Source organism: Colossoma macropomum, unplaced genomic scaffold (genome assembly GCF_904425465.1).
Source record: "Colossoma macropomum unplaced genomic scaffold, Colossoma_macropomum, whole genome shotgun sequence".
Classification (NCBI taxonomy): Eukaryota; Metazoa; Chordata; class Actinopteri; order Characiformes; family Serrasalmidae; genus Colossoma; species Colossoma macropomum.
In genome coordinates this window covers 16,856,827-16,882,124 of record NW_023494796.1, presented here as the reverse complement: position 1 = coordinate 16,882,124, position 25,298 = coordinate 16,856,827, and the positions used below count along the sequence as shown (strand labels likewise).

Here is a 25,298-nt window from a genome sequence, read left to right as displayed (position 1 = left end):
ACATGCAGGGCGTTGTGAGGCTAAATAATTCCCAAGGAAAAATTATTAAAGATTTATGACTATTTTACCATCATCAACATTACATACATTTACATACATACATTTTATATGTATATAAAAAGACTGTAAATGTTCACTGATGGTTCGGTAGTGGCTATATTTGTGCTGTGTGTTCCTATCGCCACCACTCTAAAGCAGAGTCTGTAAGTTTCTGTACAGTGAACCATTTCACATCAAACCACTCTGAATGACTCTTTACATCTCGAACACTACATTATACAGAAACTTAAAAAAAATTGGTGGAATTCCCCTTTAAGTGTGGTTTAGTGTGAAATGCACCGTTCTAGTCAGAATTGTTCACAGGGTTGGTAAACCAGATGTATGAAGCGTTTAATATTTTTTGCCATTTACCACTATTTTATTATCACCATTACATATAAAAACTCGGGTTTACTGGTAGTTTTGGATAGTAAATAAAATGGCTGTATGGGAAGGTGCAGAAAGTGCAGAACGTCGCCATCTGCAGGTTGATAGAACACCTTGAAACCCCACGAGGACGTTTTAATAACGAATTAAATTTGATTTTAAGATGATTTTTTTTGCTATGGGGACAGTCGACATGTAGCAATATATATTATTTTGCTGAAATGTATAACGATGAAGACAAAAATGCAATCGAACTACAAAACCCGTGGATCTTACCTCCGCCACTTCGTCCGATGTAAGATAGTGACGTAATTCACGTGACAAAGTTTGTAGTCCTGTTTATGTCAACACTTAGGAAAACGGCATTTCATTTTTTCATGGTCGGGTAATCATTTGAATCATTGACAGATAATCAAATATAACTGCATAAGATGACATTATAGTACATTAAATTATGTGTCCTGCATATGCATCACTTTTCAATTACAGTTTTGCAATTTAATTCACTGGCATTAAAATACTTCCTAAAACCACAGTACAAAAATATCACCAAGGAATCTTCAAGCAGTGATGTGTGAAGAATTTCATAAAGTGTTGTTTTCAGTTTCAGTCAGATGGAATGGAAAGAAACATGAACATCAATATCAATTTATAATGAAGCAGGTGAAACGGTCTGGAAAAATAAGAAATAAGTAAAACAACAATAAAAAAGAAATTCGCCATCGTTTAAAATGAGAGCGGAGACTTTTATTTTGACGACCTTTACAACAGCATCCCGCCCGGAAGGAAAATTTGAAGTGTTTTGAGAGCTTTTCCTTAAATATTGATCATGTAGCCGGATAGTTTTTAAGCTTCACCTTTATCATTTCTCTTCATGACTGTTTAGTAAAGACGAAAAACTTATTCAATGGACTCCAGGCGGCTCTCAGCACATGCGGTGCGTATAAAAGTTGTCATTTTGGGCTGAACTTGGGGTTATGATATTTCCTGTTGACAGTAACTTACCATAGGATACACCAGGAGGATTTCACGAATGTCACAAAGCAGGTTTTTTCAAAGATTTATGTTTCACAAAACAGGTTTTTTAATCATGCATGTTCTTTTATAATCGCGTATCGTATATGTTCCAGGCTTTTGGGTTGTATGTTACATAAAGCAGGGCTTTTGGGTTGTATATTACACAAAGCAAGGCTTTTGGGTTGTATATTACACAAAGCAAGGCTTTTGGGTTGTATATTACACAAAGCAAGGCTTTTGGGTTGTATATTACACAAAGCAGGGCTTTGGGTTGTATATTACACAAACCAAGGCTTTTGGGTTGTATATTACATAAAGCAAGGCTTTTGGATTGTATATTACACAAAGCAGGGCTTTTGGGTTGTATATTACATAAAGCAAGGCTTTTGGATTGTATATTACACAAATCCTTTGAGAGGAATCCATATGTATGAAGTGTGCCTTGCATGTGAAAACGACATGCATTTTATGCTCATATGGGTTTTCATTCGAGAATCTGTAAAATCCGTGAAATTTTTCAATAATGATTTAAGTTAAGAATATGTAAGTTTGCATTTTTAAATAATTAAATTAAATAAATAATTATAAGTAAATATTACATACATTATATGGACAAAGGTATTGAGACATAGCTCTCAATCATTAAACTCAGGTGTTTCACTCAGTCCCATTGCCAAAGGTGTATAAAATCAAACACCTAGCCCTGCAGCCTGCCTTTACAAGCATTTGTGAAAGAATGAATTCTAAAGAGCTCACTGAATTTGATTGTGGTACTGTAACAGGATGTAACCATTGCAACCAGTCAGTTGCAACAGTCCTTATAACATATAAAGCTTTGCATGGTCTGGCTCCTCAATACTTGGCAGAGCTTCTTCATCTATATGTCTCATCTTGTGCTTTGAGATCACAGAATTTAGGCCTTCTTCATGTTCCAAGGTTTAAATTGACTTCTATTAATGGTCGATCATTTTTAATTTTTTTTTAAATATTATTTTTTAATTTAATTTAATGGTTATAACAATAAATGGCTAACATTTAGAAAGTAGGTTTTTTACATTATATGCATTTTTTCTATGTTTTACTTATATTTCCAGAAGCATTTTATAACAAAACATTGCCTTGTCCTCAATGTCATGTTTTAAGTGTACATTCACAAACCAGCTTTACTGACTTTTACTGACCATATATAAGAACAAGCCTCTTTTGGCTCTCTTCTGCTCTAATGGCAGCTACTGAAATAGGAAAAGACCAGAGTTCATGGTAGTATTTTGCAGAGCAGGTCAGATAACTTTTTTTCAAAATGCATGTACCTCCTTGCCATGAATGGCTTTTAGTAAATGATCTTTTAGGCCAAAATCATATATCCAAACTAACGTAAAGCAATGACTCGGTTGTCAGGCAGCATATTCATAACTATTTAATGTACTAACTTTCTGTGAGAAGGAGTTTAGAGGAATTAAACTTGTTGGAGGTCTGGTGACTGTCACCCCTCCAAAGACCGTTTTCTAGAAAAATCTTACATCAAAACACTCTGAGTGAGTACAATCAGAACAATCAGTGAAATTCTCCTTTAAGCTACAAGTCAAGGCTGTGCAGTAGCAATGAGCTAAGGGATTGTTCCTGTCTGACCGTTGTCACTTTTGGACTTAATTTATTCGGCAGAGAAGCCCTGCTTTGTGCTGTACTGCCTTTTGTCCAAGAGATCTGAATGATGGATCATTCTCAAGGTCTTCTAGCTTGAAGCACCATTTCAAAGGTGCTTGTGAAATGACCGTTGTATTCATGATGCACTAATACGCATTCGTTTGCATTTGTTCTTCTGATTGAGTTGTTGGAGTTCAAAGAAGCTTCGCTGTGAAGGCTTCTAACTGGCACTTAGACAGTTTGTAACTAGAATGCACAATCTCCTGCTTTTCTGTGTGTGTACAGAGTAACGCGAGCACAGATTTCACCCAAAGCATTGAGGATGACCCATTGATCGATGGGCCACTCATATCTCAGGGTGTGCTGGAGTCGGCCTTCAAAAGAGAGTTCCAAAGCCTGCCAACTACCTGGATAGCGGGGATACTTACAGTAGTACATGTGAGTATGAAAAACATGCACTTTAGTGGGCAGTATGACCAACGGTCATGGTATAATTTAAATTTCTGACTGTACTTTCGGTGTTTAGCACAGCTAGGGCTGTGTGATTAATCAAAAATGAATCAAAACCGTCATTCAAAACTTCTAACCAACTTAATCATGCCCATGTCTGTCTGTTTATTAGCGTGTAGTCACGAGACTCTGCAATGTCCAGTCTGCAACATGGCAGCTAAAACACAGAGCCAGCTGAGCAACTTGAGCAGCTTGTACTAAAGAAAAATGCAGTGTCTGTCATTTGGACACATTTGGCTTTAGTGAAGACGATACAGAACAAAAAGAAGTCAAATTAAACTGTTTTTCAGACAGCTGCTGAAGTGAAATCTGTTCAGCACTTTCACACCACATTTGATCTCTGGTCAAGTAGGACGATGGACCCACACTTGAGCCTTACTTTGCACTACATTTCTAGTATAGCTATATCTTTAAAGAAACCCTAATATTGTAGGTTAACAGTGGCTTATTATTCTGTGATGTTCCAATTTCTCTTCCGCCTTAAATGGAGCAGCACCACTATGCCACTTGAATGTAACTGCTGCACAGTTTGATGTGGAAACAGGAAGTTTGAGTAAGAAGATTGCTTAAAACATTTGTCTCATGCATATGTCCCATACACTCATGTCTCTGACTGTCAGACGTATGACAGGCTTTCACGCCTCAGTACCAGCTGGTCCACTGATACAGCCGAGTGAATAAGGCAGTGCTTTAGGAAACAAAGGCACTGCAGTTGCTCAGATTGGGAAAGGACATCACGTTGTGTTGCATTATGGGTGTTCTGCCATATTGGCAGAGTTTCTTCTTTAATCACATGCTACAAACACTCGCATACACTGCAAGAGCTTAAAGAGATTACTGTATTATTGTGATTGTTCAGGCTTGTCATGCTCAAAAGGGAGTGTATAACCAACTCCGGAGGAATGCTAAACATCTACAGTGCTCTCCACAGATATTGGCACCCCTGATAATCAGCTGCAAAATATTGTAATTTACCTTTCATTCAAGATATTACCCAAAATGTAGCCCTCATTTAAGGTATAATAATAGAAAGAAGAAACTAAATCTTGGTCATGAAAAAATATTTTTCTTTAATCTATATGTGCCACAATTATTAGCACCTGTAGAAATTCTAAGGAGTGAAATTTATCTGAAATATATTCCCATTTATAAATTTATGTGGTCACCTGAGTGATTAGCAACACTTAAATGGCCAGCTATGACTTTGCTGGGGAATATATATGAGATGAAACACAGGCTAAAGTCCCTCTGCCATCCATAATCATAAGAAAGACCACAGAAAATACAAACCCATTTCCAAAAAAGTTGGGATGCTGTGCAAAATGTAAATAAAAACAAAATGCAATGATGTGCAAATCAGATGGGGAGGGGTTCACCACTTTGTGAAAGACTGCATGATCAGATAGTGCAACAACTCAAGAATAACATTTCTCAACATAAAATAGCAAAGAACTTTTTCTTTTCATCATCTATGGTACAACATTAAAAGTTTCAGAGAATCTGGAGAAATCTCTGTTTGTAAAGGACAAGGCCAAAAACCAGTATTTGCTGGTTCTCAGGCGGCACTGCGTTAAAAACAGACGTGATTCTGTAGTGGAAATCACTGCATGGGCTCAGAAACACTTCTGAAAAACAATGTCTGTGAAAACGGTTTGTCACTGCATCCACAAATGTAAGTGAAAACTCTAAAATGTAAAGAAGAAACCATATATAAACAGGATCCAGGAGCGCTGCCATCTTCTCTGGGCCCGAGCTCATTTAAAATGGCCTGAGGCAAAGTGGAAAAGTGTCCTGTGGTCCGACAAATCAACATTTGAAATTCTTTTTGGAAATCAGGGATGCTGTGTCCTCTGGGTTAGAGACCACTCAGTTTGTTACCAGTGCACAGTTCAAAAGCCAGTATTCATGATGGTATAGGGGAGCAGTAGTGCACATGGTATGGGTGACGTGCACATCTGTGAAGGCACCATTAATGCTAAATGATAAATACAGGTTTTGGCAACATATACTGCCATCCAGACAATGTATTTTTCAGGAAAGGCCTTGCTTATTTCAGCAAGACAATGTCAAACTACATTCTGCATGTATTACAATAGCACTGCTCCTTATTAAAAGAGCCTGGGTGCTAAACTGACCTACCTGCAGCCAGAGCTGATAACATTTGGCGCATTATGAAATTAAAAATATGACAAGGGAGACCCCAAACTGATGAGCAGCTGAAATCCTATATCAAGTAACAACAGGAAAACATTTCACTTTCAAAACTACAGCAGTTGGTCTCCTCAGTTCCCATTTTTTTTGATACACAAACTCACAGATGAAAAACAGAAAAAGAACTGTAGGATATGAGCGCTTAAATTACCAGTGCTTAATAAAATTCACAAGTAGATTCAAAGTCAAAGTCCGGATTTGAAACATACAAAGTTCCATAATCCATGATGCCTAACTCAGCTTGTAACATGCATGTATGTATGCTGTCTGCTAGTTCACTCTTGCGTGTGGCCCCCCCAGGTAGCATACGTGAGTGTGTGTGTGGTCCTGGCGGTTCTGTGCTGGCTGACGGATGATCACTCTGCGGAGTGCAAAGCAGCGCTGAATGGAGTGGACAGTCAGACCGTGGTCCTGCTTGGAAAGGTGGGCATGTGGCTGCTGATGTTCATGTTTGAGCGATGTGTACAGTACCACCACAATGCAGTGAGGAGGAGAGGATACCTTCAGTTCTACAGGACCACCAGAAACCTTAAACGCCTTCCGCTGCTCATACACTCTGCAGGTGAGGAGTCATGTGCAGGAATGTACAAACAACAGCTGCCCTGCTGTTTAGATTGGTTATTCATTGTAGCTACAGTTTCTCTGCAGTGCACTAGGTGGCAGCACATGTTATTCTGTTTCTTGACTTCTGTCTCAATTCTCATTCTGTTGATTGTGTTTAATTGCAGTTCAGTTGAATACAGTGCAGTTACAGTTCAACACTTTTTTTATATGTGTATAAAATGTATTTTTTTCTTACTCTTTGTATTTTCCCTCTCTTTATTCTTTGCATCCTTTACCTCTGTCTTTTGTTCTTTCTTACTCTGTTCTTTCTTCTTTTCTTTCTGTTGTTTGCTTCTATCCACTTTTTCATTCTTTCTTCTTTCTTCCATCCACTTTTCGTTCCTTTTTCTTCCTTTCTCTTTTCTCTTTCTGTTTTTCTTTTATCTCTCTTTCTCCCGTTCTCTTTCTCTCCCCTCAATTTTCATTTCTCACTTTCTCTTTTCTTTTCTGTTCTCTATTTTTTTTTCTTTCTTCTGTGTCATCCTTCATCTTTCCTTTGTTCTTTACTTCTTTCTTTTTCTCACTTTCTCTCCCTTTTTCTCTTCTCTTCTTCTTTCTCTCCCTTTCTTTGTGTAGGTAATGCAGCAGTACTGGTGGTCATCGCACCCTCCTCTCTGCTGGATGAAAAAGTGAAAAATCTTTCTGTGTATCTGCTGCTGGTCATCATCTGTGTGGAACTGCTGATGACCCTCATATGCCTCCTCGTATATACAGGTACATTCATTCACTCATTCGCTCAGCAGAATATACAGTATTAGTGAGTGATATTGAGTTAACCTCAGTCCTCAGTGTGAGTCAGGAGCTCTTAAAGCTTTCCTCTTCGTACACATTATAAAACACTGTTATACGCGCCCCTCCCCCTCCCCCCGCCACTACCCCACTTGCATCACAATACCACAATACTGTCTTTATCCTCTACAGGATCACACATACCAGCCCACTGTATCACAATCACTCCCACTCCTCTTTCTTCCTCCTGCTCTCTCATTCTTTCTTTATTTTGTTCCTTCTGTCATCATTTATTTCTTTCTTCTCTTGGTTTTTCCTTTTTGCCCTTTCTTTCAACAGTTGTCTCCTCCTTGCTTTTTTATTTTCTTTCATTATTTGCTCCCACATTGGTTTCTTTTATTTTTGCTTTGCAACTCGCTGAAATAACTCATAGGAGGAGAAGGAAGAAGTGTTTTTTGTTTTTTCATGGTGTCACTTTACCAGCAAATATAAGCATGCAGTATATAGAATATCTTAATTTCCTCAAGCATGTGGTGAGTTTCAGCATCACTCCAAAAGTGGTTTTTGTTGCCATTTCATGGGTGCCATGTTAAATGCTGCTTGCTGTTTATGGGACAGCTCTACTGTCTATATCACGTTTCTGGCTCCAGACCTTGCGGGCCAAAGCACTGTGGGCTTCAGCACGCTGCCTCATTAAATGCACCCGATTCAGCTCATCAGCTAATTAGCAAGGCCTTCATGAACTGATTTCAGATAAGGATAAATGCTAATCTCTGCAGGATTTTGGCCTGGAAGGTCCCCAGTTTGATATGCCTTCTCTATTGTCACATTAGCACACAAGTGCAGAATAGAGCTGGGTGTACTAACAGACTTAAAAAAAGCAGAAAACATCTCACAGTTAACTGCAGTCTTTTACAGAACTTGTTGTATTTTAGTTGTGAGGGCCCACACAGTAGACGATGAGGCAAAAAAGAGTATTGCACACATGATGAGTTTTGGCTACAAAAAGTGTACATGATATGAACAAAGCTAAACTGAACCAGACCTGGCTGTGCTTTTATGCATGCACAAGAAGTGTAGCCAAAAAAAAGACTGTGAATAAAAGTAAGCTGGAAAAATATTTTACTACAAACTGGCAGCTGACAATGAAATTGCAAAGAGAGTGGCTCTTATTGGATGTTGCCTGAATCACTCATTGATAATTGCTGATCATCTCACACTACAGGACTTCTACCTCGTGCATATCTTAAGTGTTAAAAATCAATGTTTGAAAATATCAGAGGGCCTCTGATCACTTTGGATCTAGATCGGAAGACTGACTGATTTCCTCACACTGCCAGATCATCTGTGCCATCATTTGCTTTTGATTGAGCTCCTGACCTGGAAAATTGCTTCATAATGTGATGGCTTGAAGAAACCGAAAGAAATCCGAGTAAATGCACACTTGCTAAAAAACTCAATAAGTAAGCTTAGAGCCAGCTCTCTTAATTGGATTTCTTGAAATCTGACAACTGCCTCAATCCGATCTAAGAAATTATTGACCAAGTATGTTTTGAACAATGTCCAAAATGTTTAATAAAGTGCCAAAGACACATTATCAGCTGCTTTAGTTTTAATACCACACTATGAATCCATTATTTGAATACCCAGTAAAGCAAAAAGAATACTGAAATGAGTTTCGAGATCCATGTATACAGTTTCATGCAAAAAGTTTGAACCCCCACCCCCCTTCACACCATGTCGTAATAAATGGACATAAAAGAAATGGTCCAAAAGGTTTGGCACCCTGGTCAGATGACGTTTCATTGATTTTTCTGAGTGAAAATAAGTTCACATCCTCTACTTGCTGAATTTAACATTTTATGATTCTCCAATATGTTAAACTCAACAAATAAATATACATTGTGCATTTAAATATGCAGATGAATGGCATGTTTAGGTTTGATCTCTGTAGATGATGTTGACTTATTTTCACTTGGGGAAAAAAAAGAAAACATGCAACATCAACCAAGGGTGTTCAACCATCTGTATATGACTGGACCAGAATTTGAATCCATTACAAACAGAGAGAGATGGTTAAGAATGTAAGGAGAGCACTCAAGAAGCTCTCAAGACTTGTCTTTTTTGCCAGAGGCAACCTGAAGCCACCCCACCCAAATAAACCATGGTATTGTCTTACTATTGACACTCTCTCTCTCTCTCCCTCTCACACTGATATCAGTGCCTGGATTCTTGGGATGATTAGTGAACTGAAGCTTGACCGTGTGTCGAGACACACCCTTTTAAGTTTACACCAGTGAAGTGTTAGATTATTCAGCTAACATTATGAGTTGTATTGCTTGTTTACAAATCTGCTAAACATATTTGACCAGGGCTGCACATGCAACTGTGTACTGTATACATGCAACTGAGTCATTTTGGACCATTTCTATCAGTCCATTCATAATGAAATGGTGTTAAAATTCAAAACATAAAAACATAAAGACAGAAAACAATATATGTGCTTACATTCGCAGTCATGATGCCTTCTTTGCCTAACAACGGCAAAGTAGTACATTACTATTTTCCCCATGTTTTTTGCCCCCACACTCATTTAAATCCATGTTTATTGTGCTAATGAGCAATCCCTATCCATCTGCCCATCTCTCCCCTCCATCCGTTTATCTCCCACTATCCATCTCTCTCTGCCTCTTCCTAAAGGAAGGTGCAGTTAGGCCAGAGTCATGCTCCGGGGGCTTTGATGTGGCATCTCTCTCTCCCCTCTTCATTTGAACATGAATGCGGACTTCTGCATGGGTCGTATGCCGCCTCCGCACTTCAAAGCCAGTTTAGGGCCCTTCAAAGGGAGCGAGGGAGAGAGGGAGGGGATTCGGACTTGTATTGTCTGACCCTAACGCACAGGGAAGACGCACTCCAGCCCCTTTGTATCCAAATGTACTGCTTTAGAGCGATCGAACGGAGCGTTTGTGTTTGTGCTAAAAGTCATCAGGGCTGGTGATGGCGGCAGAGCTCTAATGTGATCATGCGTAGAGAGTGGAATTGTTATTGTTGTCCATACAGTCTCAGTTTTTGTGGAGAGAAAGAACATCCTTTACTCTAGAGATGGCACACCAGTACAGACACTGACGCCTTGAGTACTGATTTGATATTTCTTGATTTGAAAAGTGCTACTCTTTAAAATGAACTGTTTTTAATCGAAATGTTTAAGATGAGCATCAAGAAGTCTATCATGCTCAAACCACTAATTATACTACCACATAGGCTTTTTTAAAGGGGTGCATAATAAGACAACATATGATAAATATGATATTTTTGTTGTTATTGTGAAAAGTTATGTCATTGTGCTTTTCTTTTGAGGTGGATATTCTCATGTTTCATTGCACAGAGAGAAAAAATAGGCCCATTGGATTGGAGTTAGTGCAGTGCAACTAGTTTGTAAAACTAGTATGTTTATTAATTTATTTTTGGTTTCATTTAATTTAATTATTTAGGCTTATTTTAATGGTTTTTTTTTAGGTATTTGTTATGGATTGTTCATCATTAATATTATTATTATTATTATTATCATAGTATTTTTTGTGTGGCACTGTTTTTTTTGTATCTGTTCAAACTTACTGATTCTCAAAAAGAAAACAAGTATTATCAGAGTATTATGATGCATATCACGTATCCTGAAAACAAGTATCGTGATATTTTTTGCCATATCACCCACCCCTACTTTGTATGTAAATGCCATGAATATGGGCTGTTTTTGCAATGTAGTTTCCACATATGGACAGGGAGTGATTGGTCCATTTTTGAAACTTTATCCATGTTTATGCACTACATCAAACTATTATTCCGAAAAAAGAGAAAACATTCTGTTTTCAGTGATCTGGGTGCCTGTAAGTAGGAATAAACCTTATTTTTAGGTGAGATTTCTCTGAATTAGTGAGCTGGTGGCTGCCTGTTGGAGTACTGAGCTGTAGTTTTATATAGGTGTGGCGTGTGTGTGAGATTAGGGTTATTATGAGCGTGTTTATTTTTATGGTGTCTCTGACGGAGGAAAGCGCTACTGTTTAACAGAGGGATGAGGAATGTGACACATCTACTGAGTGCTCCTCTCTTTCTGTCTCTCTTTCTGAAGGAACATTCCACAGCTGCTCTTGATGTGTGGTGACAGAACTATCTAATTACCCTTAATTACCCCTCCACATTAAACTCACACACAGGCCTGTTCTCTGCTGAAACAGCTTATTTTATCAGCCTGCGTAGTAAACGTGAAGGTTTTTTGTGGAGGAAATGTGAGGGTAAAGGTGTTTTGGCAAATACAGGTGTAGGTGTATGGGTGTAAATGCACGTTAGTTCAGTAGAAAGCAATGCCCGTGCTCTGTAGTTAATGTTCTAGTAAATGCCCTGTCCATTTCCTCTGGCTGAAAGAAGGTGTGGCGTGTTGCTCTGATGTTAAATACTCATTGTGTCTTTGCAACAGTATGGAGCTGTTTTCTGTGAAGAATTATCGGACTGAAAAGCTCTTTGCACTTCAAACACAATGCGGTCACTTGAATGATTCCTACTGTGCAGTCCATTCAGTTTCTTTGTTTTAGATCTGTATTAAAGTTCTTTTTCCAGCATACTCACTACAGATAGCGCAGTACTACTTTTTCTTTTTCAGTACTGATGTTGAAACCTTCAGCATTGGCCAATAACAAACTGATATACACAGCTATCATCACACAGTGTGAGCTATTTCAGACGATTAATAGGTCAGATTGGATTCCTTCTTTTTCTCTTCCAATATCTAATATCAGCATTTTCTGCTGATGTTAGCTCGATTTGAATCCTAAGGCCCAATCCCATTTCACCCCTCGCCCCTACCACTTAGCCCTTAGCCCTCTGTTTTGCACGTTCACGTCTAGGGATAGGGTGTAAGGCTACATGACCCTCCAAATGGAGGTTTTTCAGAAAAAAGGAAAAACGGTAAGATGGCTGTGCGAGCGACCAAAGAAACCCACAGATGTGAGTATTTTCTCTGTTAAAAATTACAATAACCATTATTGTCTTAGTTTACTGTCGTTTCAATGTATTTTGGTCCTTTTCTTCATAACACGCATTAAAATCACTAATAGTATGCTAATGTTTTGGTAGCTAGCTAGCTAGCTAGGTTCCACCTTAAATAGTCCAGCAGTACTGACGCCTGAAGCACCAGAGCGTAACTGGTGCTCCATTTTAGGTGGAGCGGGGAAATTCAAACAAGAAGCTGGCGAATAGCTGACTTCAGCTACTTATCACCAAAGAATTAGGGGTGGGTGATAATAAATAATTATTACACCCCCTCTTTGAAAGCATATGATGCCCTAAATTAACTAAAGCCCAGCAGTGAGGTTGCTGAACTTTACCCTCCTCTGCTGTCACTGCAGACTGTCAGGGTCACCTACAGAGCAGCGCTAGTAGCCTTTTAATTTAATGTTCTTCTTTATTTGAGGGTGTCCCATTTCATAGGGACGATTTCAACCACTACCCCTTGCAACTCAGTTCCAAGGGGCAAGGTGACACTCGAGAACAAGGGGTAGGAGTGAAAATAAGAAATGGGATTGGGCCTTAATGCCACTCTTTAGGAGTAGGGTGGGGTGGGGGCGAATTTAACGTCAGATGCATATACCTTAAACCTGCTTTACACAGTAATAATAACAGTGGTTTTGTGCCACAGGTCATGCTGCAAATAAAATCCTTACCACATTATGCATTAAATGGTAAATAAATGTGGTAGCTAGCTCTGCTATTTCACTGCCACTCTGTGAAACTGTGAGCAATAGTTTTTACCCTACCTTCTTGCTATTTCACTTACCTAGAGAACCGAGAAGGCCAAACATCAGAGACAAATTTATTTTAATGAATTTTTACCCACACTGCTGCTTTCTTTGTGCTTGTGTGTTGCAGTACACGTGACCAGGTTTAACGCACAACGTCCAGGTCCAGATATCAGTGAAGAGGAGAGATCTCACGCCTACTCCAATGCCAGTGACACGCACACAGAGACAGGCTTCAGGTAACGACCATATGCAGTGCTTTACACACGCAGATGGGCTGCAGCTGTTCCACACACATGCTGAGTTCAAGTCAAGATTTGACCACTAAGTAGGAGGCTAATACAAAAAATGAATGAAAAAGCCCAGACTAGAATTTTTTTACAAAGAATAACTTCAACAGGAGGGGGAAGAAGGCTGTTCAGAAAGTTCTACTTTGATTCAAATGATAATCCAGATCATGACCTGAATTTGTGGAACTCCCTTCTACAGCGTCTGTTATCCTGAACAGTATTTAGTATTTAGGATAAAGTTTTCATCTGGCAAATGAGTTTAATACAAGTTCAAAAAATAAAGAAAATGACTGGGCATGCATGTATTTAATATAAAAAAATACAGATGTGCTTGAAGAATCCAAATTATACTTGCACATTGGATGGTATAGGAATTAATAGTGGGTGGCATGACCAAAAATGTATATCATGATATATATCATGATATACATTTCATATATCAAGCTGCTTATTCGTCAGATTTTTTTCCAATTCTTTGTTTCTCCTTAGTAGTTAGAGTGTGGGACTTGTACAGGTGACTGAATGCTGCGCCATCAAGGAGGAACAAGAAATTAGATGACAACTTCAGCTACGTTGGCTTTCTCAAGTCATTTATCTCATTTGTGCCTCCCATATACTGCACCTGACCCTCAGACCCTGCTGGAAATTTGAAAAATTTGGCAGTTATTCACCCTTCAGTACCAGGATCCCTCTGTCTTAGTCAGGCGACTCCTCAGTCAGACCTCATTGCTCTGGTGTCCTTGTTAGGCTAAGGCTAACCCCAAAAGACTGTTCATTCCTTTATGTCTGCCACCTCGAAAACAAAGTGGGCTACCTAAGATGTAACAGACTAGACAGGGGGAGGTGATCGAGGGACTGCTGCATTTTCATTTTCATTTGCATTTGAAACGTGACAAACGTCCCTGACTCAGCCACTCAGCTGTAAATGATAATGTTAGCTTGGTTTGCACTGTTTGTATGTTGCATTATCTGCGCTTATTTGAGGCATAAGAAGAAAATGTTTAGGTGACAGTGGGTTACTGTGCTAAAATATTTACCTTTTGATCACTTTTGCATTTGTAACCCTACAGAAATGTTTAATTTCTCTGTAATGTAATTTAGTCCCAATTTCCACAGTTTAAATGCATATATATATACGCATCAGCATCGGCAGAATGAATGAATATCTGCATTGGCCTAGAATTCCCATATTGGTCCATCACTGGTAACAATATGGGGTACACAATTGAACCAGTGTTTTCATCTGAAAGTAGTGGGTTGATTTAGGACATCCAATTTACATCCAATTATAATTGCTTTATGATTATATTTAAATATTTTATTCAGTCACATTTGTGTATTTGATGTCATTTTTTTTTAAGTAATACTGAAATTGTGATGAAACATGAGATTTTGTGATGAACAATTTCTTACAGAATCCTTATGGAATTGTTGAGGTCAGACCTGGACACCCCTTGTAACCCTATAAGTTGATTGGGAACAAACACGCTTTAAGGATTCTGCTGTACAGAGCATTCCTTAATTGTAGTTAAAAGTGCTCTGGAATGAGTGCAAGAATTTCTCTTTCTCCCCTCCCATATCTCTTATTACCATCTCCATAGGTGGAGACTCACACATCAACAAACACACACCCAAACCCACCCTGTGGTCATGCTGAAGGGTCTGTAAACAGATCATATGAACCCTGTTTCCTTACAGAAACACTGCGTTTCCGTCACTCACGCACACACCTCAGTCAATAGCAGCCTTGGGGAAGGTTCGCCCTTTTGTAAGCTGGGCCCGCTCATATTAAGATTTGGTGATGAAATGCTGATCTTCATCTTCCTCTGCTATGGTACACCTACCATCTACTGTATGGGCACGCAGCGTCCACCTGAGGTCCTGAGGGCCACAGCAAGTCACGAATATTCAAACAAGACAAGGCAAGATACCACAAAGTTTGTAAAGTGACATTTGTGATTTAAACCCTTTGAGAATTTTGTGGGGCTACGTTGATCCAACCACTGTGGATGGTGTGTGAACCACAGTGATGAATGTGAGGGAAACGATTCCTCTTAGTTCATTACAAAAAAAAAAAAACTTTAGAAATTTGTGACAAAGCAGTGCAAAGTTTTCTTTAACACTAGAAGATACTGGGGATAAACACTGCTTTGTTAAAAAGAGTTACTCAGTGGTTTTTAGTAATGATCACCGACACACTAAAAAATGAAGGCAAAATAGGAAATGCATGCACAAAGCAGAAAACATATTCAATGCAAATTACATAGCTAACAAGTAAGCCTCAACAAATAGTGGTAGACCAGTTGAAATTCTTTTTCAGGTATGAGTTTTGTAACTTTCATACTGGCATGCTACAAATGAGTGCAGATAACACTACATACAAACAGTACAAATCAGGCTGACGTTAGCCGGTTTGGGCTGTTTTGATGTTTTGTCATGTTTTAAACCGAAATAAAAAGTAAACTCTTGATCATCTCCTGCTGTTGCATCTAAAGTAGTCCACTTTGTTTTTGAGGCAGTAGACAGAAAATAATGGCCATCTTTTATGGTTAACCTTAGCTTAACAATAACCATGGTCTCGGGGTGTCTGACCATCAGAGGCACGAGTGTGTGGGATGCACAAATGACAAAAACCATGAGAGAAACTGAAGTTGGCTTCTTATTCAAACTTTTTCTGCCACCTTTAATGGTGCAGCAGTCGCATTCCAGCACCAGGATGTCACTACCATTTAAGGTGGGACCTAAAATTTAATCAAAAAGCTGATGAATAAGAAACGCCTTAAAAATTAAGACATGAAACATCATTTAGCACCATTTTTTTTGTTTCGAGCCCTTGTAGACGATGAGTGTGTTTACATGCACTTAATAATCTGATAACTGCAGAAAATCAGATTTTGTCGGTAATCCGTTCAAGGCATTTAAATGTACTTGGGTAATCAGATAACAGGGAAAACTCAAGAGTCAGGCAGTAATCGGATTACTGCTTTGCAACCTGATAGTGACTCAGAATAAGATGTAACGTAAAACTCCTCGTCATGACACATATATGTCCATTCTTTGCCTTTTTTTACAGCTTCCATTCTTTTTGGAAGACTTGGGCCCAATCCCATTTCACCCCTTGCCCCTACCACTTAGCCCTTAGCCCACTGTTTTGCGTGTTCACGTTTAGGGGTAGGGTGTCCCGATTTTTGTTGATATAAAGGGGTAGGGTGAAGTGTTAGGGCTACATGGCCCTACAAACTGAGGTTTTTCAGAGGCACACTCCAGAGTGTTGTGAGGAGAAATAGAACAAGAAGCTGGTGAACAGCTGACTTCAGCTTTATATCACCAAAGAATTAGTGGTGGGCAATAATAAATAGTTATGGCATCCCCCTCTTTGAAAACATATGATGCACAAAATTTAACTGAAGCCCAGCAGCGAGGTTGCTGAACTTTACTCTTCTCTGCTATCACTGCAGACTGGCAGGGTCACCTACAGAGCAGCGCTAGTAGCCTGTTAATGGGTTGTCCATTTTGTATGGGAAGATTTCAACAACTACCTGTTGTAGCTTAGCTCCAAGGGGCAAGGTGACACTCGAAAACAAGGGGTAGGGGTAAAAATAAGAAATGGGGTTGGGCCTTGCTTGAAGCTTGCTGTTTCAAAGAAGAGTTCAGTCTTAGAAGCTGATTAAAATTTCACTCAAGTGCCTCAAGATCCTAGTTATGACACTTTCTAGATGTCATGGGTTTGTGCATGTTTCTCTATGTTTTGAAACAGAGATGGCTCCAGTCTTGAAGAGGTGGTGGAAAAACAAGCCGATCTGATTGAGTATCTGAAGCAGCACAACACGCTCCTGAGCAAAAGAATCCTCGCCCTGACCTCCCAGCAGATCAGAGACTGAGAGCAGGAGGCAGAAAGTGAGCCTTTTCCTGTGTTTGATTGTGTTTTTAAATGAAAGTTTATGGGCGTGTGTTCGTGAGTGATCATACGTTGACTGATGGTGGTGGACACAGTTGACTGATCTGAGGGCTTTTAGCGGGAAAAGAACATCGGCAAGCTTTCCTTAACGCTTTTGTGTTCCCATGGCAACAAGCCCTGTAAGGCAATGGCTGCAGTAAATAGACTCTTATAGTCATTCATATAAACTCATGTTGACAGCGTACTGCTACGCAAGTACCCATGAGGGTCCTGAAACCAAGTTAGTGCTCAGGTGGAATGCTTCCCAATAAATTGTTCAAGGGTGGAGAAATGGGAGAACTTTGGGGAAACTTGATTTGAGTCTTGTCAGTTTTTTCATTTTTGGGTTTTAGGTTTCTTTATCACTGACCAGAGATGTGAGCATGTCTTCACTGTGTTTCCAATTTGTTTTGTAGCTCTGCAGTGCACTGTACAATATCAAACTTTGTTTTTAGCCGTTGTCTTTGTACCCGTGTTCAAGTCTGACTGTGCCAGCTTCTCTATGTTGTCATTTTTCTTCTAATATTTAATGCAAAGTTTTGTATTTGTGTCTTTTTAAGGCAAATGTGAATTTTCTTTCACCATAATAAAATCTGATTTATTTAACCTGTGAATTGTGCAATTGATAATCATTCCCATTACACGCTTATGAAGAGCATGACTCACTGTCTGGAGTGCACAACTCTGGTCCTAGATTTACCTGTTCAAACACACCTGATTACACTCCTCTGCTAATTGTCAGGTTTAGTGCGTGTGTTTGAGTAGGGAAACTACCAAGCTGTGCTGGACACTGGCCCTCCAGCTGAGCTGTGCACCCCTGATTTACATGGTGTGAAGTGGAATTCCACCAATTCTTTCCAAGTTCTTTGAAATGAAAGCACCTTGTACTGACCGTTTTCTTTGGTGGTGGTGATGGTAACCAGTGTCTACAACACAAATATAGCCATGTTATGTACTAACCAAACAGCCAGTGAACCTTCATGTCTTTTTTTTGGGTACTGTTTTGCCTTATTGTACCCTGCATGTATTTCTTTACCATAAATGGAACTTTTAAAAATGATCAAAAGCTTCTCTTAGAACTATCATAAAACAGTGTCTTATGCTTGAGGCTGCATATCTAAACTTTCTGTGAGGTAACTTTTAGAGCCAGGGTGTCCAGTCTTATTCTCAAGGGGTCAGTGTGGCTTCATGTTTTTTGTATACCAACAAAGCAGGAGCATTAGTTGTTTTATGACTTAGACCACATGTGTCAGGCTCCAGTCCTCGCGGGCCAAAACACTGCAGACTTAAACTCACTGCCTCATTAAACACACCTGATTTAGCTCATCAGCTAATTAGTAAGGCCTTCATGAACTGAATCCAGAGTGTTAAATGAGGGTAAATGCTAATCTCCACAGCACTTTGGCCTGGAAGGTCCCCAGTTTGACTGACTAACTGATTAAACAAGTGGAATCAGGTGCGCTCCACCTTAACTGCGTTGAAAACTTGTAGACTGGCATTTTGTGGACAATACTGAACACGCTTGTTTTAGAGGTATTAAACCAGTGGTCACCAGCCCTCCTCTTTGAAATCTACTTTCCTGCAGACTTTAGCTTTAACCCTAATTGACTCCACCTGGTCCATCTAATTTATTTCCTTTAGAACACATGTGAGGCTCCAGTCCTTGCGGGCCAAAACACTGCAGACTTCAGCACGCTGCCTCATTAAATACACCTGATTCAGTTCATCAGCTAATTAGCAAGGCCTTCATGAACTGAATCCAGAGCCTTAGATGAGGTTAATCTCCATAGCACTTTGGCCTGGAAGGTCCACAGTTTGACTTGCCTGCCTTAGAAGTCCTTGATAAACGAAAAGAGGTGTGTTGAGACTTGGATTGGAGGTGAAAGCAACAGGAAGGTAGAGCTCCAGGAGAAGGAGACTGTAACTTTCTCCAGAATGGAGCTTTTGTTTCAAATACTTTAATTATGCATGCATTGGTGACACGCCTTTTTCAGACAGCTGTCTATAAGGTTAAAATGTTCTTTCTTGTGCGATTTCATTATAAACACATAGCACTTTTGCCTAGTAGTGTTCAAGTATAAGGTCAGAATAATTCCAACATAACAGCATTTATTGAAAAGAGAATAATTCTTTATTTAATAAGGATAATAATAAAACATTTGAAGTGCATAACTTACATATAAACACATTTCATTCAGTTCATGCTATTTACAGTGGCTGGGTAGTTTTTGTAAGGTTTATGTGTGTGCAGGCTACGTTTACATTTTTTTTGCACTCTGGTCAACGATCAGTGGCTTATGAGTTCTAATTTTTTTTCTTCAGCCACATAAAGTGACAGAGCTCTACCCGTACTCGTTTCTCTTCTACACATGAGGGTTCTCTCACAAACAGGATTGCATTACATTGGAGTACGTTCCCTTGGCATGGTGTAGCGATCTGCCTGAGGGTGTGTGAAGGTCTTTGGTGTTTTGGCGATGTGGGTTGCTGTACTTGTTCCAAGATCTCTCATTTTGCTGAGGTCTTTGGCTGCCCTGAGGTTTGGCTTCTCTGGTCCAGCCTTCTTTGGGTGCCTGGACATGGTCATACTTTGTCTTTCATTGTCAGTTGTGTAGGTAACCTGTATAAAAAAGGAGATACACTTAGTTAGAACTGTGAACTGACACAACACCATAAGAACAGACTCTTTTAACAGATCTTGTATCTAATCTCCTCAGAAGTATCTCCTGCAAAATCTTCTTAATGTCAGTCTTGACTGGAAATGAAATCAAGAAGGGTGGTCTCTGACTTCTGCACAGTACTGTATAGGTTTAATCCCTGTGCCCTTTTTTGTGTGTGTGTTTTGTTAACTTCAGGCCAGCTCTGGCTCTTTGTGTGGGGGTCAGAGAGTATGGGTGAAAGGTGACGACCCCTCTGGAGTGTCTGAAAACAGTAGGCGGCTCCGGGTGGCTGTCACATAGGGTGTGCGCCCTCGCGGATACAGTGTCATTTCTCGCACACACACATTGCGGCATTCACACCCAACTGACGCGCATCTCTAAAGGTGCACTAAGCAGTGTTTTTGAATTTAGCTTGTAAGTTGCCACTACTGACTTAATGCTGATCATTCCTACCATTACTGAATAGGAAGTAACACTTTAAGCATTACAGAACAGAAAAAACGGGGTTTTCTAGAATAAAGAGGGTCATTTTTTAACATTTTACAGCTGCTGCCTTTATCTAACATTCACTAATGTTTTTGCTGAGAGTTAATGGAAAATAGGGGTTAGTAATATTGTGCTATGCATCACAATATTTAGGTTTTTTAGGGTTGATAAATTGAATCAAAAAAACTGACTACAGTGATTTTTATTCAATATTTCACATTAAATGTATTGTTTTCCATCACATTTCACTTATCATGTATGTTATTTTATGTATAAAAAAACAGTCGTAATTCATTTTGACCATTTTCCAACCTTTCTTTATCTCTTAGAATTAAACAGGCTATTTTTGTTACTGTGTTTTGAAGACTGATCTATCTGAATGTGCTGTGAGGTTGATTGGCTGCCCTGTATTGTGCTTCATTCAAAGGCAATCCAGGCTGAAACACTCCTGTAGGCTGAAAAAGTGGCTATATGTAAACACGTAGGTTATTTAAAATGAGCTGTTTTTGCAGCTTAGTTTGTATGTATGGATGTATGAACTGGAAATAAAATCGTACATTTTGAATTAACTTTAAACTGTCATTGAATAAAGAGGAGGAAAATTCAGTTTTCTACAATATGAGCCTTTTAAACAAAGCTGATTATGCTTGCTTTGTAATGAAACATGCAGTTAATCAGCATTCTTTAAGTATTGACGATATCCACAATATGCTCAGAAAAACGTATTGTGAGTAATGTATCACGATAATGATAGATATAGTCATATTGCTGTAATGAAAATGCTACTTACTGCACCTTAAAGTAACTGTGTTCCCGGCCAATTTATCAAACACAATTCCACATCGGTGGTCCCAGTCATTCTGGAACTGGTGTAAACTTTTATGGGCCAATTTACTTTCCGTTTAGTGCCTGCCTACACTTGTTACTATCCGCTGTGTATAGAACAGCTTCTTGAGCAGCCTAGACATCAACCCTAAACCAGACTTGCTACGTTTACACTGGCTTATCTTATCCACAGTGAGTGAATATATATATAAAACAACTGTTAGGCTACAGAGGATGTGGCCAGTCATGCTGTTGGGAGCGTCATGATTTAGTGCCGCAGGGAATGCCACCCATACTTTACTGTGTGTGTGGTAGGTAGCTGGAATTGTAGATATGGGGTTGGGCTGGGGGTGGGGTGGACATTTCCCTGCCGTGTTTGCGTCTGTCCGTTTCAGCAGTGTATGTGAGTTAACCACTCTTTTGTGATCTTTGCGAGTATGTGTTTTGTTTACTCCTCGCAGTCCAAGAGAAAGTCTAGATGCAGCAATTACCCCCTCATTTAGTACAGAGCTGTTTACCTACTGTATGTGTGTGGTTTTACTAATGCTTGAGACTAAGGTCGGCCTAATTAGAGGCTCTGTTAATTAAGCCTGTTGCCCTTCTGTGAACACACACAAACACTCAGGTCACGGTGGAGCGGTAAACTCCATTACATTCTCAAACGAAACTCTCACAGTTAACAAGAAGAGTTGTCACGGAACCACTGTGGGCAGGTAAAGTATTTAGCAAATATTCGCTGGCCGTTGTTTTCAGGAAGAATGCTATTAATTCCTGTCTACGTACTTAGTCTATTCAAATATAGCCCACTGTGTGTAACTGAGCCCTTAACTATGATAGGAAGAAAGTAAGTCTTCTGTATGTGCTGCAGTTTGTGAATCTTTAACTCACCTCAGGGAAAAGGTACTCTGGAGTGTAGAGGCAGGCAGCGCTTGTGTGGGCAGTGATGTCTCCGGTACTTTCGCCTCAAATTCAGAAAATCTGAAACATAATCGTAAGTGGACATTAGTTCATTTGGATGTAACTTTGTGGCTTTGAACAAAAAAAAAAAAAAAAATGCCACAAAACTTGTTCTGATTGGAAAGTTACTATATATAACAGTTATTTTCCCATTAAAATTGTGTCTTGAAGTATTTTAGTAACAAAATATAGTGTAATGTTACATAATGTGAAAAGTGAACACATTTTGTATGGTTATACCAAATTTTAATGTGGATTTAATATGATGACTGCACAAGCAAGTTCTGAGAACATATGGACCTATGTGAAGCTCCACCGATTTTTCTAAATTTCTGCATAATTCAATGGTAGAGATGTAAACAAAGTGGTGGTGATACGACAGTGCTGATGTCTACAACACAAATATAGCTGTATTGTTTCCACTAGTGAACCTACAAGTGCCTGAGTTTTATATATAATTTTGAGGATTGTAAAATAATGGAAAATCTGGAAAAGTACATTTTCATTGGGGACTATTTTGCATCACAACAACCTGCATGTATGCCTCTGCCATGAATGGATTAAAATACCTTTTACACCAAAATTTTACCACACAATTGCCATAAAACAACGTCGCAAACGTCAGGCAGCATACTCATAACAACCTTTTCATATTATCACCTGAAATGGTCAAGCTTTTAGAGATGGACGTCTGATTCCCATCACCTCCACTGAGAACAATTCTGACTCAGTAAACTTCTCTAGAACTGAGCATTTCGCACCAAACCACTCTGGTGACTTTGTTTACTTCACAATCACTGAATTATGCAAACATTTTGAAAAATCGGTGGAGTTCCCCTTTAAGGAAAATGAGATAAGTAAGGAAACATAACGGGCGAACCGTTAAAGTCAGTGATTCAGTTAAAATTCAAGCGCTGATTGGTTAACGGTGGAAGCGGCTCCCCTCTGATGATCGCTGATTGGATAATCGGCCTGGCGCGCAGATACAGCTGTAGAGAGGATCGAAGCGACTTTATCTGCGTGAGTATCTTTGACTGAAGGCTACGTGACCGCAATATAAGCTACAATTACCCCCCAAACACACCTTTTCTCTTCATTCTCGTGCTCTCTGCGGTAGCCATATGCTAATATCTATTGTGCTCTACAGTGTGATTAACAATAGACAGCGGTGCTCGAGCGCCCGCGGGCAGGAGATGGGGCGGGGGGGGTGGGGGGGGGTGGAGTGTGTTGGGGGGGGATCCTAATATGTAAAAGGGAATTAAGGGTGATTAAGGGAATGCCTTTTTATCAGAAGGAAAGAAAGCCTAAGAATGTCCTCAGTGCACTTCAGGAAACAAAATACTGTTCAGTCAGCTGTTATCAGATTTCGGAGATAACCTGTTTTCAGAAGCGGTCACTCATTTTCAGCCCTAGTTTGTGTGAATGCTCTGCTACCGTTATTTTCTCACGGAGCCATTGTCTGGGGGTTTGGAGGAGGGGGATTGGAATTTATAAACCCTGTAAATTACTAAAAGCACCGTTTAACATGCTGCTTAATCTTAATCTCCTCAACTGTGACAGCAAAGTCACGTCTGGTTGCAGCCACTTTAAACAGCTTAGCGAATTAAAGAATGAACTGGACATAAACCCAAAAATGCCTTTAGGTGTGAATGTTAGTGGCTCCTCAGAGACCGAAGGCGCTTCTCCGGTTTCCTCTCAAGCACCACTTAAGAAAAACCAATGACCCCAAACCTGCGGTCAGTGAACCCTCTCTCTCTCTCTCCACGGCCCAGCGACCGTGTGGCAGCACTTTACTCGGTTTATATTTGCGGTGGTTGAGCAGGAATCAACACAAACAATTTCACTGCATTCTTGGGGCCACTTTGGTTCTGGGAACCAGCTACTTCACAGACTAAAGACTGAACGAGCTGAGAAGTGCTTAGTGGCCGGTGTGAACTCTTACAGTCAGTGTCTGTTTGGATACACACGCTGCAGGTGTTCATACAACTTCATACAACATCTTACATAAACGCTAACGTTATATGCTAGTTCAGCACTAGTTGGTCGTTCAGTGTGATAATCTTTACAGAGAACCTCTACAAAGAGCATAATTTTTTTTTATTGTTTTTATTTAAAGATTTTTTATTATTATTTTTTAAATAATCGCTTTGTCCCAAAATAGTCTTTTTTCATCATTAATAAATAAATAAAGAAAGAAAGAAAGAAAGAAGGAAAGAAAGAAAATCCCGAGCTCGTGCGTGTAACGGTCAGCAGCCACAGCATCGTAGCGCTAACGTTCAGTACCAGAACAAGTGTCTGCCACACCTGATCCCGAGGGCTCAAACCAACAACTGGAGTTCAGAAACTGACTCAAAAAGTTCCTCTAGAATCGCAAAAAACATTTTCTGCTTTTCTGTCAGCGAAACGCTTCAAATAGCCACTTAAACTACAAGAAAGCGCTAAATGCGATTTCCTTACCTGGTTTCTGTGCGCTGGTTAGCATCACGGCTACAGCTAGCAGCAGTAGCAGCAGGTACAGCGGCTGGAGGACCTTCATACTGCCGCTGTGGAGGCGTCTCTGTGCGGGTAGTTTTGAGTCCTAGGTCTCCCTCAGTGAAGCAAAAACGTGAGATTGTTTTTCTAGCTTCGTGCTGCCCCTTCTTCTGACCTGTCACTCTTCTTTCTCCCTTCAGTACAAGGTGAAGGATCAGGTCACTGAGGAGAAATCCAGCAATTAGAAATCCTCCACAAGTCCCTGGCTGTCCTTTCTCTGAGTGCCTTGTGCTCCCTCCTTTTCTCTCTGGATGGATGGATGACCTGTGGTCAGTGTGAATGTCCACTCTGAACAATTGTGGGCGCTTCCCCTCTTTAAACAGACAAGAGAGAGGAGGCGGAGAAAGAGAGAAAGAGGGAAGAGCCCAGGAGCAGAAGGAAGGGTGTATGGTAGGTTCCCCAAGACTGGGTGGGGACAAGGGACACCCCTCACACACACACACACACACACTTTGCATTGCACATATTGACCCCACATGTAGAAGGTAATAGGGTTGACAGGAAGGCACCCTCCCCCGCTAGGCCTGACTTTGAGTGGGGGGTTTGGAAGATACTGAAAGGTTGTAAGTGTGTGTTGTACAAAAAAAGATGGTGGTTATGTGGTTTATTGGTGTCACAGTCAGAAATAGTAGTTTTAAGTAGCGCTTATTGACTAAGGAGCATTATATACACAATATATTAAGAA

General features: G+C 39.8%; 2 protein-coding genes across 2 annotated transcripts; one reads left to right on the top strand and one right to left on the bottom strand.

The window, feature by feature from the left end:
* Window positions 1-1,199: 1,199 nt before the first annotated feature.
* On the top strand, window positions 1,200-17,770 carry tmem192 (transmembrane protein 192). Its single transcript, XM_036582970.1, has 6 exons — window positions 1,200-1,363; window positions 3,373-3,525; window positions 6,109-6,370; window positions 6,988-7,125; window positions 13,060-13,168; window positions 16,977-17,770. Exons 1-6 carry the CDS (start codon window positions 1,334-1,336, stop codon window positions 17,098-17,100), a joined length of 816 nt encoding a protein of 271 aa, XP_036438863.1. The 5' UTR covers window positions 1,200-1,333; the 3' UTR covers window positions 17,101-17,770.
* Window positions 17,771-19,619: 1,849 nt separating this feature from the next.
* Window positions 19,620-24,884, bottom strand: apela (apelin receptor early endogenous ligand). Its single transcript, XM_036583525.1, has 3 exons — window positions 24,539-24,884; window positions 22,013-22,102; window positions 19,620-19,773 (listed from the first exon to the last, which is right to left on the bottom strand). The coding sequence occupies exons 1-2, from the start codon at window positions 24,615-24,617 to the stop codon at window positions 22,014-22,016; spliced, it is 168 nt and encodes a 55-aa protein (XP_036439418.1). The 5' UTR covers window positions 24,618-24,884; the 3' UTR covers window positions 19,620-19,773; window position 22,013.
* Window positions 24,885-25,298: the final 414 nt, after the last annotated feature.